Here is a 14293-nt window from a genome sequence, read left to right as displayed (position 1 = left end):
AGTCTAAATATAATTAGGGGATATTTATTAAATTTTACAATTTTAACTTAGCATACACTTCTTTTACAAATTCAGCTTAATGTGTTAGTATAGATAAACATACAAAATAAAAAAAATTAGCTGTTGGTCTTTCAAAAATCTTGGTTTACAGACTCATTTGGCTTGGCAAGTTGCTGTATTCTGAATTTGTTCTAACCTAGAAAGTTCATTACATCTTTGTTGCTTTGTGTTCTAACACAACTTTGGTATGTTTGCAATAGCTTTTAGCAACGATTCAGATATTTTATATTGTAGTGTAAGATTTGTCTTCTCTTTCCTGCTTCCTTTTGCTTCTGCTTTCTTTTCAATGAGGCTCCCAACTGAATATGAGAGGAACGGGAGATATGAGGGCTCAAGGTGAGGGTAAAATTTTTGTTTAAAATGTTGCGTAGGTGAGTTTTAACCTTTCTCCCCTTGATTATGTGGCAGAGTGGCTTCAGGCAGCAGCTTTTGTTTCCTTTAAAGCTTTGAAACTAAACAAAGAAGCATTTCTGTCTGCAAAACAGCTATTGAAGTATTGACTGACTTGGTTCTAAACTTTCGTCTTTCCTGTTACCTTTTCCCTTGTGTGTTTCTGCATTTTAGTAGTTATTTGCTGTTGTCTTGTAGCCCTGCAGGCAAGCGGTCCCTAGAGAGACTGCAAATCTGTGGGATAATCCCTGAAGGATGTTAAGATATTATATTTCTCATCCCCAAAATTCCAAATAGTTGAACAGTATTTTTCATATTAAACTTCAAAAATCTGCATACCAAAAAAAAATTCTCAAATTTGTACTGATTCCACCAAGTGTTTTCAAGTAGAAAAAGCTTTCTAAACTATGCATTGAATAAAAGCAGTTGCCACACACATACATACACACACACACACACACACCCCTACCTGCTGATTCTTACAGGCTTATTCAATTAAAACATTGAAAATAAAACAAAATACTGTTTATTTTGCATGCCGATATTTTTAACTTCTGGCAAACTGCATAGCTGGAATTGAGAGCATAATCCTATGACTCTTGCAGTTACCAAAAGTCTTCTCTAATAGCATATAGAATTATGCATTAGGTTGTCTTTGAGATGGATTTATTTAGCTTTCTAACCTTGCTATCACTTTTTATGCAATTTTTCTGCAATTGCTTGCTTAATGGTGGTAGAAGGAAAGCATCACAAAATAAGAAATTCATTGCCAAATGTTTTAAAGAGGAGCTTAATTTAATATCTCTAGATTGAATTATGAAGTTTAACATGAGACTCAAACTATATGGCTGGATTCAGGTTAGGTTATCTTCAGAAAAATATTAAAGCACGACGGCTACTATGTCTCTTGACCTTGGGACAAGTAAATTTGAAGAGGCATCTGTGCCTGGCAGCAAATTTGCCAAAGCAAATATGTCAGACTTTTTTCCCTGAGGACCAAATGTAGCTCCTCATTCTTCAGCTACATGACCACTAACTTATAATTGAAGTAGAAGAATCATAACAAACTAGAAAGTTCTGGAACGTTTCTTTCCATTTTCATATATAACCTTGTTTTTCCTTACCAAAGGAAAAGATTTACAAAAAATAAAGTGTTGCAGAAGATTGCAAGCTTGGGGAATGCAACCTTATTGATTTGTGCTTTATCTCTTAAAATTGTGGCAGTAACATTAACCTTCTTAGTCAGATTTTTTGCTAATGATGTTGCCGAGATGTCTGATAATGACCATCAACTCTGCATTTTGGCCTCGAGGACACTTAGCAGTGTAACTCATAACAGCAAAAGATTTCATTGCTTTACCTGTAGCGCCCCAGTCCACCTGGCCTCAGAACAGGGCTTTGAGCGGAACTTGGTTTTAAGTTGAATCACAGATGATAGATTCTTCTATTATTATTATTAACCTCATCAAAGTAGTTTCTCTCATGTTCCTCCCACCAGTGGTTTCCAGTCATTCTGCCCCTCATACCTTACCTTTGTTTCAGCCCCAAAAGCTCTGCTTTATCTTTACCGCGTGCCCGCGCAGCACCTAGGAGAACGGGGCGTTGCTCGCAGCTGGAGCCTCCAGATGCTGCCGTAGCACAAGTAGTGCACCTTGAACATTAGTTGGCTTCACTAACATGAAACCTGGAGGATCTGACTGACTAGCCCTGCTGACTAATAAATTCCTCTCTTTCAGCCGCAATGTAGCTGTGGATCAGAAGGATGAAAACAAGGAAGCCAAGCCTCGTTCACTGCGTTTTACCTGGAGCATGAAAACCACCAGCTCCATGGATCCCAACGACATGATGAGGGAAATACGCAAGGTCCTGGATGCCAATAATTGTGACTATGAACAAAGAGAGCGTTTCTTGCTTTTCTGTGTCCATGGAGATGGGCATGCGGAAAACCTTGTACAGTGGGAGATGGAGGTGTGTAAACTGCCAAGACTGTCCCTGAACGGCGTTCGCTTTAAGCGGATATCGGGAACATCCATAGCTTTTAAAAACATTGCTTCCAAAATTGCCAATGAGTTAAAGCTGTAACAAGAAAAATAGTTAAGTTGTAAATTAGTTAGCAATTTCAAGTGTTTTTGAGAATTCCGATGGAAATGTATAGAATAACATTTAGGCAATAACTTCTGCATCGTTCTGAATAGTGATATTAAAAAAAAAAAAAAAGCTGCTGAGCTGGGAGGGAGAGTTGGACTTTTTTATAAGTGCACTACAGCATTAAAGTTGCCTACTATGTAAAATATTACCCCTTCTGCTTTATTTCCATTGCTCCTAAGTCTTTGACAACAAATTGAAACACAGAATATATTCATTTAAATATGCCTCCTGTTTGTGTGGATGTGTGAATGTACAGTATGTGTGTATAATATATAAAGTATTATATGTAAACAATTCATTTACAACATCGAGCTGTACCAGTACCTCTTTTTGGGCTAATTTTGGTGCTAAAAATTGAAGTGGCCAAGGAGGAAACACTTGAGTTAATATTTAAAATAACTGAAGAGATAACCAGTAAATGCAGGTTTACAGTTCACTGCTGTGTTAAGAAAAAAAAGTGTGTGAAGGGTTTGGATTTACGGTTGTGAACATTATTAGTCCTGTTTTCTAAGTAGATCTCATGAGATTATTAAAAATTCACTTTTACTGAGTAAGTCTTGCATTATATTTTGCCCACCTATTTATTATTTAAGTCTGAATCACATTTTTAAAATGTAGTTGACTTGTGCATTAAAATTTGGGTAAATGCTTCCATTCTTTTGCTTCTGCTAAACTACTAAGATTGTATCTTGTCCTTTTGGCTTATGAGTATTGATTGCAGTTAAGAACACTTTTGTGTTTCTCCACAATTGCTCTCCAGATTAATGCAGTCTAATAGGATTTGCTGAACGCTGACAAGTGACTTTTTCTCTCAGACCAAGTTCTCCACGTTAGACTAGGTCAAACTAGTACAAAGGACAAAAGGACTCTCAAATAATGACCGTACTTTGATGTGACTCACCATCTGAGGTGATGCCGTTCTGAAGTATTGCTGCGAGTGTGGCGGTACTTCCCGTTGAATTCTGGGTGCGTGCACTGTTGAAACCCAAAAGCAGGAATTTAATTGGCTACTAATCACTTCTGATATAACATCCAACTTGCTAAGCTACAGCTATAGGCAGTAGCAGTTAAAACTTTCCTTGCAGCTCTCTTCCAGCGTGCTTCCACTTGGCTTTGGATATATTGCTTTTGATGGCTTCATGCCAATTGTGTCTTTAGCTCCTGCTGAGGAGGGAGTCTGTCGTGGCTCTTAGCATACAGTGTGGAAACCTGCCCTTGATGAACTCCCTGATGGCACCAAGCTGCTGTCAGATGGTCCCCACTTTTTAACCATCACTGTGCTGAGCTGGATTTGATCCTGCAAACTAGAATCAAGAGATTTCTTCATGCATTGTTTCCTACTGATACTCAGTTTATTTCATCAAGGACTTCTGTAGATAATATCTGCATTAGCTACTTGACTTTTTGTATTAATCAGTGTTTTATGGTTATATTTCAGTGAAGCACTTAAGCATGTACTGAACATGTGCTTTAAACTGGAGCCTAAATTTGCATTTTAAATTTGCAGTGAGCTAATAGTTATTTATAGTACACCGTTCAGGTTTGACCCGAGGTGCAGATGCAAAATCCTTACTATTTTGCAAGTTAGTTTTTTGTGATCTGTAGTCTGTGAAGGCAGCAGACTTCTCCCTCTTTCCCTAAGCATTGGTATTGATTATGCTAGTTAAAGGGTAATCATAGTTGTTAAATGTAGTAGATATTCCTGAATTTGCATTTTATTCTCTGTATATTCTGTATCATGCCATGGCTTTAGAACTCCAGGTGCTGCTGGGGTTTGGTTGGCTTTCAGTGCTCTGCCCATGCCTGTGCTGCTCAGTATGGTTTTTTCCAGGAAAACTCCATTTTGTAATAGCAATAAGACATTTCAGGGCAGTCATTGTACTTCTCAGGTGAATAGTCACCTATCCTTTCACTTCCTACATCTTAGGCACTCCTCCAAATGTATTTTTTTCACCCAGCAGTGCACTTCGTTGTCTGAACTGAAAGTGTTCTGATAAATGATGTAAATCTGTATTCAATGGAAGTTCCAAAAGGTTTCATATTAAATGTTTTCTGAAATAACTCTATTCCTATTTCACCTGTTAAGTATGTAATTGTTTCTAAAAAGTGCACCAGTATCATACTTTGGATATTTAAAGTTTGTACTTAAGTATTTTTCTTAAAGTGTTTTCAAAAAGGTTCTTTTAGAGTAAATCTGTATTTGAGGTATTAAAAAAAGACTTACTACAATCAGAAACAGATTTTCAACAACTTCCTTCAACTGCCATGTAAAACTATCAAGTTGCAAGAATATATCCCTGTTTCTTTATCATAATACACACTAATTGTTCAAGCCTCTAGGAATTCCCTGGAAGGAAAATACTTCCTTCACATCGCCAAACCAAGGAACTGCAAGACTTCAAGAGTGTAGGCTTTTTTATTTGTTCATATTCTTTGGGGATCTGTGGGGGCTTACCAGCTTTACTGCTAGTATGATTTTACAGAACTACTGCTGTTTCTCTCTACTTAAGAGACAAGTTTTAAAAATAACCAGAGGCCAGTGTGCGGTGGGAATGTAGTAGCAGGCCTAGGGATTTTTTTTGAAATGCATCTTAACAGCCAAGAAGTGGTTTTTGTAATGGCGTGACTGGGGTCCTGGAATGCCTGGTCTGAATGTTAAGTGTTGAGGGTTTTGGGGGGGTGGGGGATATAATGGGCTCCTGACTAAAGTTTTGCATTACTAAAACCCATGTCATCTGGTTTTGGAGTTGTCTCTTCTCTGTCTGGCAGAGAAAAATGTCTTCAGAGTTTTTTGGGGGTTGTGATGACTGCTTAAATCCAAGCTTTTAAAGATGTACCCCACCCCGCCCTCCAAAAAAAAAAAAAAAAGCAGGAACAAAAGTTCAGATAAGCTTTTCTCATACTATCTTACCTGTACTTAGACTTTTAAAGTGCTTCAGTCAATTTTACCTGCCATGGGTTTAGACCTAAGACAAAATCTAAAGTCCTAGACCATGTTGTGAAGAAGTGGGAACAGGTAGGTCAGAGAAACAGCGAGTACTGCTGTTGTTTTTCGTACGCTACTGTCATTCACACTACCACATCTTCACCAATCTTTGTGGATTCAAAGATTTTAGTACAGATTTTGGCAAAGTTCATCTTTTTCTTTCGTATTATGGTGTAATTTCAAGAGCATATATTGTATCATACTGTATCTCAAATTTCTTTTTTTGTCACAAAATTTACCATCAAGATAAACTATTAAGAAAAAAAGCAGGCGATAAAGTTAGTGTCAACCTGTTTATGTTAAGGACATGAAGTCAGAGCTTCAGGAGTCCTTCCAGACATAGGGGAAGATTGTAGCAGATCTGGTTTAATTTTAAAGATGCAAATTTGCTATTTCCTATACTTCCCACTATCAATGTAATCTCATTTTATTAGTCTGCATAGAAAAGCCTTGGAAATTTCCTGTAAAGAGAGGTTCATGTTACTAGAAATCACTAATGCTGCCAGTTAAACTCCCATCTAAAATTAAGATAATGCATGGCTGGGAAAATTCCACGTCTGAGAAGTAGTAAATTGACTTTTAGCAGTTTCACCACTGTCCCTTTCTTTGAAGGCTCCCTTGCTTCAACGAACAAACACTTACCGATAGGAAGATGCTTACATTTTTGGATTAAAAACTCAACCTAGTGATGGTAGTAAAATTTTTTTAAGTTATACTTAATCAGACCAAAGGTCCATCCATGTCCTGCATTAATAGTAGTAGTAGGTGTTTAGAAAAGGAAAGTATAAGAAACAGAACACAAATGTAATCGGCATCCTCTGTGCATGTGCTCCTAGTTTGTGACAATAAACTTAACAGAAAAAGCTAACAAACTCATTCAGATAACGGAGTAGTTGCACAGTGTTCCTATTTTTGTTGGTCTCAAGGTACTACCAGGTATCACCTCCAAGGAAAAGGGCTAGTTAAATAAGCAAAAACGTGGGAAGGCGGTCTCTTCACTCGCTAGAGTACTGTTTCACTTCAGAAGTATTTGAAGCAAAAGGATTTGAATGACTCTTCTTTGTTTTTTTGGTAGCCTTGTTCCAATTTGAGAATGTTTTAAGCTCTCCTGAGAACAGTGGGCTCTTCATTCCAGCAATAACTGAAAACACAAGATGGGTCAATACTAAGAATATGAATGCTGTCAGTATTTGTGTACAGAAGCTGTTTTCAGGGTGGTAATTGCCAGCTGTTGTGAGTTCATGTTCACCTGAAAGTGCCATTAACACCTTGTAGTAGTTGTGGTTTAGCAGGGAAGATATTTATTGCAGTGGAAAAATCTGCTTTTGCTTATTTTTTGCTTGTCTGCTGAACATTTAGAGCTGTGTGTTCTGAGCCTCGAATGTGAAATTCATGCAGAGTGACCGTGGTTGCTGTGGGAACCGTGGCATTGAATTTCAAGGCATAGAAATATTGCAGTTCTCAGTCATTGCACTAATACCCATATATTATCACTTACTAATATCCTTAGGTTACGGAATTCAGAGCATAAAAACAAAGTAATCATGCATTTCCTGTCTGCTTGTAGTGCCTGATCATACTGAGTGTATTAGGTGAATGAATTTAGATATTCAAATATCTCAGCATTTAAAATTATTCTGTTTAAAGCTATGGGGATGCAAAATCAGCAAGTAAAATGCTGTTGGCAATACAGTCACACTGTTCTCGGTCATTTGCCTACCTCAAGGTATTCTTACTAAAAACTCAGTTCAACATGAGCGCTGTAACCAGCTACAAACAGCAACATTTTTAATCATTACATTTTTTTTCCCTCTGGCATTAAATGAAATCCCTTTACAAATGTTTCCATGTAGATGGAAAAAAGAACACTGGCCTAATAGGTGACTGCTTTGGAAAGCTGCAGACGCTTGAAGGAATCTGTTTTGATTGTTCAATGTCAGTGGAGCCCAGATGAGCAGGAGCGGGAGCCGGCTGTGCGCGGCGCTTCTTGCAGAGCTGGAGTTCGGCACTTCGCGGTGAGAAGCCTTCGGTGGCTGGAAAAGGGAAAGTTGTAATGTCCGTAATGGCCACATGATGTCTCTCAAATGCAAAAACAACCCGCTGGCTCTGTGTTCATCTCAAATATTTTTAGAAAAAAAGCTCCACGAATCATTTGGTCCATTGGCAGTTTCACGCAGGTCATCGTGAATTATGTTCTCTTCAGGCTGCAGTGCTGCCAGTCAACTTTGACTTACTGGGGAGAAGCAATAGGGAAAAAATTCAGCACAAAACACATACAAAAGACGTGTATTTTTCTGGTTGAAAAATACCCTAATATTACATTTAATTTTCGGTTGCGTTTCATTGTTTTCACAGTTAAAATGTTTTTAAATGGTCTTTAACTTTGTGATGGGAAACCTGTAGGGCTGCAAAACCCTTTTCCACTTTTTTTTTTTAACAGTTCAATCTCCTCTCCTAGAAAATTGCTGTGTCAGGCAGCATGTTTTTCTACTTAGAAGGGCAAAGGTAATTTTTAAGATTTAAATTAATTTCTGACTTTTAATTAATGATGTTATTTTGCTGTTCATCCTCCAGTAATCATTTTAATCAGGACTGTACATTGCAGCTAGGCTTTTCTAAAGTAATCTGGGATTGCTTACCATTTATATTTCACTGTATTAGGTAACTCTCTAAAGCTTTATGCCTGGCATTTTCCATGCTTGCAATCTGTTTTAATCTTCAAACAGTTCTGGTCACTTGTGCTTTGAGTAAACAAGAAATTAAACTTCCTTATTTGTTGAGGATTTTTCCAAATTAGATATCTTGCTGCAGCTTTTACTTTTATTGTAATCAAAGTTTGAAATTGGGGGATTAGTAGGGTCTAGTACTAATATTTATCACTGTGATGTTTGAATTCAGTGAGTAGAAACCTAGAAGCTGTTTATTTTAGCTGGTCTCAGACTTCTTTATGTAAAATAACCATGTCGCTCTTCCCCTTCCTTTTTGCGGTCGTAGACACCAGCAGTTGCTGAGCCCTTTTGTAGTTACTCATTTCCCTAGCAAGGCAATTTCATATCAGTGTTACTTGCAATGGGGGTCACAACATCAGTGAGAGACGTGTGTGGAGCTTGACGCTTTGTGCGTGTCTGTTTAGATGTGCAGTGGGAGCAGAAAGCAGAACTTTGCTCTCAAAGTTCTGTTCCTCATCACACTTCTGTAGGACACTTGGGAACAGCCACTGGGGCAGATTTGGTCAAATATATATATTTTTTAATCGTTTTATCTAACTGACCCTTTTATGAACCTGCCCTTGCATCTGAAACTTTTTGCTGGCTCCTTCTCATCCTCAAGAGAGATTAGCATCAGCTGAATGCTTCTGCTGGCTTAAGTTTAGATTCAAGTGACGGTCCCTTTTTGAGGTTTCCTGTGGTGTCAGAGCTCTGTGAACCTCTCTAGACTGGATGTGTAAGTATGCTCCTAGTTGGGGAGAAGTGCTGCTGGGCCCAGTTAAATATCTCAATGCAAGTCTATGGTACAGAGCAGTTGCCATCTCTTCTAGATCCCTTGTGCTTCTAGATGCTTTCCAAACTTCTCGTGGCATAAAACGCCTCACCAGAATGTGTACGTACTCAGATAGACTTTGTAGTGCACATAGGACCTGCACAGTGGTGAGCAACGTGCACAACAACAAAGTGCCCCAAGGTGACGTGACGTGGGCTGTTCGTACTAATGAGACGGGGTGAGACTGGCTTGTGGTGGCTCTTCAGGTGAAGGAGGGCAGCCAACTCTCTTCTTAAGTGAGACCTACATAAGCAGGTGGAAAAAATTGTACTGGTTGTGCTGATATAAGGAACAGCTTGCATTTTTCTCCTCCATGGCTATTTGGTTCCGCTTGGGTGAGAGATTAAAAGCAGTATTTGCCAGGTGTGGAGGGAGAAAATGTGGGAACTCACTGGTGGTGGGAGAGAGGTTCAGTGAGCACCACAGCCTGAGGCTCCTGGTTCCCAGGCCCTGCCGTGGCGCCTCCCGGGCTGCCTCGTACTCTGTGTTTGCTGGTCCTAATAGCCCTTGGGCTGAAACTACAGCTTACAAGGGCTGCGTATAAAGGCCCACTCCTCCACTGAGCTATCTGTTTTGGGGAGACTTGCAGGAACTTTATCTCCTGTCCCTCTGACAAATCTGCCTGAAATTAGCTTGTAGGTTCAAAAGTTGCAGGGAGGACAGATCAAACTGACATGGGCACGTGTGCTCGCACACAATGCCTGCTTACATAAGGCCGGTTTTTGTAGGAAACCAGGCTAAAAACCATTACAGTTCACAGCAGGAACCAGATCCACCGATCAAGAGGCAGCTGTCCTTAAAAGGTCACTTTTCAGGTTAGACCTGCAGTTGGGGTGAATCTCGATAACACTGAATTCAGTGATCCACCAGAGAGAGCTGAGGTCTAGTTTGTGCACCTCATGACTCAGGTAACTTAAATATTTAAGGCAAAGTATCCCAGGAAGTTAAATACTGAAGACTGTTGTCCAATTTTCTTCCTATTGCTGCTGTCAGTTTGGTCTGCCAGGGTGAGAGTGTTGCGGAGTGCAAGACAGGTTCTTTTCTGTCTGATTTTACATCTGGGTAATTCTGCTGCTGTGAAGAAACATGGAAATGTGGAACTACCTTTGGAAAGCAGTAGAAGCAAAGGTAATAACAAAAGCATTCATCGAAGGGGGGAAAAAAAACACATAAGGATGAGAACCAAGGTTTACAGGGAGATGCATTGTTTATTAAACCAGCTAATATATATAACCAGCATCTCTCATCAAACTACTGTTAACTCTACACTACTCTGCCCTCCTGTCCTATGGCAACATGTGAGAATAAAGAAGAGTGTTTCATCCTTGTCATCTTTTGTCATTCAAATGATGCCTTTTCCCAGTTTGCTGCGTGTGTCTTGGAAGGGGTAACATTCAGTATTTGGACTGCAAAAATAAGAGCTTCTTTGATTTAGCAGCTGAATTGGGGAGGAAGGGAGGGATGAAAACAAGTCCTAAATTAAGACTGAACCAAACATAGAAGCCTTGCTAAATGGAAAAACCTGGATTTAATTTTTGGCCACTGCCAAGTAAAGGATTGGCCTGATAGTGTGTCGAAAGCTGTGGTTATGCTGATTACACCTGTCACACACTTACTGCTGTAAGTTGGTTGGGGAATGTGAGGATCATGCTGGCAGTGACCTCTCATGCAATATTGGCTAGTGCAGAGAAATGGGATTTTGTACTGCTAAATTCACTTTTGATCTAGTAACCCAGGGGGCAGGGCACTGCAGAGGATGAGGAAGACTGAGGCTGACTTCTGCCCTTTGAGAGAGTCTGATCCCCGCCTCTCCCATGAGGCTTGTGCAGGATGCTGTGCTGGGCTCCCCTTTCACCTGCCAGCACTGCTCAAACGTTGCAGTCTATTAGAGCACGGACTGTCCCTGGAGACAGAAAATAAGAATTTCTTGCCCTTGCTTAGAGGCTCTAAACTGTATGTGCCTGCTCACTCGAAGCACTGGAGCCGTCCACCTCTAGGCAAACCTCAACCTGAGGAAGCCCCATAGCCTGAGAGGTGGGAAACTCTTGATTTACTTTTAAAGTGGATTCCCCCAGAATATAGAAAGCCTTCAGTTATTAGTTAAGTAACAGTTTGGGGGTGCTAGTCCATCTCTGTCAAGTCAAGTATTTTTCCTACAGCTCTAATATTTTAAACAAAATCTGATCAAATTCGCACATGCACTTGGAGTGACACCAACTTCTTTGCAAATGTTTTGGTGGGGCTGGGATCCCCAAAGCTATGTCTTCTGCCCGGGCAGGGCAGGGCAGGAGAGGTGGTATCTGCAGCCCTGGATGTGACTACCTAAGCTTGAGTGCCCAACACTGATGCTAGTACCAGGCTGGAGGGAAAGCTAAGCACAGGCCTCTTCTAGCTGTGTCTGACACCCTGGCTGCAAAGCACCCTCCACCCTCACTTCTGTTGCAATGGAAAAGGATTGCGGCACAGACGGCTTCGACGGCAAAGAAGCTCTTTGTGCAGCTTAGAGGGACCAAAGCCATTTCTCCAGTGCGCTGATGAATGGTTTGTGCTGATTTGCAAATCTTCAGCGTACGCGCACACGAAGAGGACGCGGTCATCAGCAAACCACAGCTCCCAAACCAGTTCTTCAGATCTTAGTGTGGCGAGTTGTCTGCACTTGCATGTTGTTGTACAATTTGCTGCTGAGTCTAAAAGGTGCATAGCTTCTTTTACCCCCGTTTCTGGGGCATATAGCAGAGGAAACTAGGTGTTAAACCAAGTAGGAGCTAGAATGCAGCCCTGCTCAGCCTTGATGCCATCAGAGACAAAAAGGCCTGCCAGCAATCCTACTCAACAGCTGAGGTGTGGAAAATCCCAGAGTGGGCTGAGATTCAGGAAAAGGTACTAAAATCTGCCTTTTAGAGTGACAGGGTCTCTAACTAGGCCATCTCCAGAACCGGGAGACTGAGCAAAAATGGAGCAAAGTCCAGAACAGAAAAGACTGAAGTGATCTGATTTCATTGACCCAATCCTGATATAATGCATGTGAGAAGGTTGCTGAGCGAGGGAACTACTATTTTTTCTATTCTATTTTCTATTTTTCCTAGACCTAAGCCCCCCATATGCTTTCTAAGTGTGAGACACGTGTCTAAGTTGCCCTTGCCAGTGCCTGTGATCCTTTGCCTTTGTGTCCTGGCTGCTGAGGAGTTAAATTGAGGCTGCCCTGAGGGCCTGGTACCGGGAATTTCAGGCCAAAGACAACTACGCTGTGGGATTCTGGCTCAGTTTTGTGTCTGCCAGAGCACTGCTCAGACTCAGCAGGTGAGGACATACCTTAGGATCCCAGGGTTGGGTCCAGCACAGGAGTCTGGATATGACCCATCCAAGGCAGTTCTTGCTTGATGAAAAGAGAAAGGTGGTGCAGCCAAGCTGTTTCTTGCATAAAGTGGTCAAAAAAATGGTGATTATCAGTGTGTGAGGTTGTTGTGGTCTGTAGGTAGTTGCCAGCACAGGGCTGTGTTGCAGACCTGTCTGACCTGAGGCCAGACTTGCAATGTTCGTGTCAACACATGAAGACCACAGGGTACATCTGCTGCCAAGGGCGTCTTTCCTCTTCCGACGTCCTAAGAGAATGAACAGAGTCTTTTTCAGGGTCTTCCCCCCTGTAGACCATTCCCCACCATCAATTCCTCGCCTGTAGCAACAGGCTCATGGAGCAGATCATGACCTGCGGCTGTGCAAACCCAGAGCTCTCACAGGGCGACATCATTTCACACTGCATGTTGCCACAGGCAGCTCCCCACTTACGTGTTTATTTCCCACTATCTCCAGTTTCTCAATGCACAGAGTTTTTCAGGCCAGTTGCATGTTATTCCCTGCCTCTGTCTGTCTAGTGCTTGTAACAAAGGCCCTGCAACTGATGCAAGGTTGGCAGAGAGTTTGCTATTGCTGGCTGCCTGCAGCGAGGATCCAGCCTGGCAGGTACAAGGGAGAAGAGTCCTGCCAGCCTCAGGCTGGTGGTAATGTTGGCTGGGAGCAACAGGTCACCAGAAGGTGCTGCTTATGAGCTTGTTCCCACCCTGGGTAGATCGCAGGACCTCTTCAGGCTGGCTACAGGCTTGCAGGGACATGTATCTGGTCATGGAAGATGAAGCATTAGCAAGGGCCTGAGGAGATGACCAATGGGTGGATTTGGTGATAGCACTGAGGGTAGCAGAGGAATGTACAGGGACAGTGTTTGCATTGCAAGCATCGTAGCAGGATGTTGAAATAAAGTCACATCTGGTACACCCTTCTCTAATTACATCTTTCCACAAAATCACAACCTGTTCTCTTGTCATCTTACTCTATATCACAGCAGTCATGGCTGGCAGTGATGGGTGCTGCCAAAAGACGAAGGTGAGCAGGAGGGTGAAGGACAAACCCCTGTCTAATAACAGCAAAGACTCTTCCTGTCTTGGCTGGTTTCATTTCTCTGTTCTGGCCTGAATCCAGACTGTGCTGGGGCCGGGAGGTTAGCTAGCCTTGATTTATTGTCTGGTTGCTAGACTAACTTCTCCTTTTGCTGGCTTTATGCTCTTCTGCTGGCCACTACTTGTTCTCGCTTTGGAAGGATCTTCCATGTCGGTCAGGCTAGTGAACATGCAGAAGAGGAAGGGAAGGGGTTCTGCTGTGCAAATGGGGAGTCGTGCTGCTTGTGTAATTTTCTTAAGTCTTAAGTTAGATATCTCTCTGGCTGTCTTGAACTTCTCAGTGGGTGTGAATAGATGGAACTGCAAGACAACAAAAGCACTCTGTTGGTAGATGCAAACAGAGCAGTTTGAGAGGGTCCCAAATTTACTTCTCAGCAAAGTAAAGTGATAACTTTCCACACCATTGTGATAAATTTGTTGAAATTGTTTCTCTCCTGGGGAAGAGAAGTAAAAAACAGCTCATAGCACCAGAGGACCCTGATAGGAGGATCTTCAGGCTTGTATAACAGTTATACAGCCTCAGCAAAATCCAAGGAGGAAGCACAATTTTTTTCTTCATCCATGAGAATGATTCATCAACCGCATGGTCATTTGTCCTATAGACAGGCCTCTGCTATCCTTTTTCAAGGTCATAAATATTCACAGTCAACTCACGCCTATGGCTGGTCAGCCATGTCTCTGGGGAGCCATGAGGTCTCTTAAATTCTCACTGTAAGGA

The 14293-nt window shown here is 41.5% G+C and overlaps 1 protein-coding gene across 13 annotated transcripts in view; it reads left to right on the top strand.

Moving 5' to 3' along the window:
• The window catches only part of MARK3 (microtubule affinity regulating kinase 3), a 62344-nt gene extending 57680 nt beyond the window's left edge, over positions 1–4664 (top strand). For 9 of the 13 annotated variants that reach the window (XM_026079643.1, XM_026079648.1, XM_026079642.1 and 6 more), the window contains 2 exons: positions 352–396; positions 2187–4664. In XM_026079643.1, coding sequence (XP_025935428.1) covers positions 352–396; positions 2187–2532 — 391 coding nt within the window. In that variant the 3' untranslated portion in view covers positions 2533–4664. The remainder of the gene's footprint in view (positions 1–351; positions 397–2186) is intronic. The other 4 variants (XM_026079645.1, XM_026079652.1, XM_026079647.1 and 1 more) reach the window with 1 other exon arrangement.
• The last annotated feature ends 9629 nt before the right edge of the window (positions 4665–14293 follow it).

This window comes from Apteryx rowi, unplaced genomic scaffold (assembly GCF_003343035.1).
Source record: "Apteryx rowi isolate R43461 unplaced genomic scaffold, aptRow1 scaffold_5, whole genome shotgun sequence".
NCBI classification, from domain to species: domain Eukaryota; kingdom Metazoa; phylum Chordata; class Aves; order Apterygiformes; family Apterygidae; genus Apteryx; species Apteryx rowi.
This window is presented reverse-complemented; position numbering and strand designations above follow the sequence as displayed.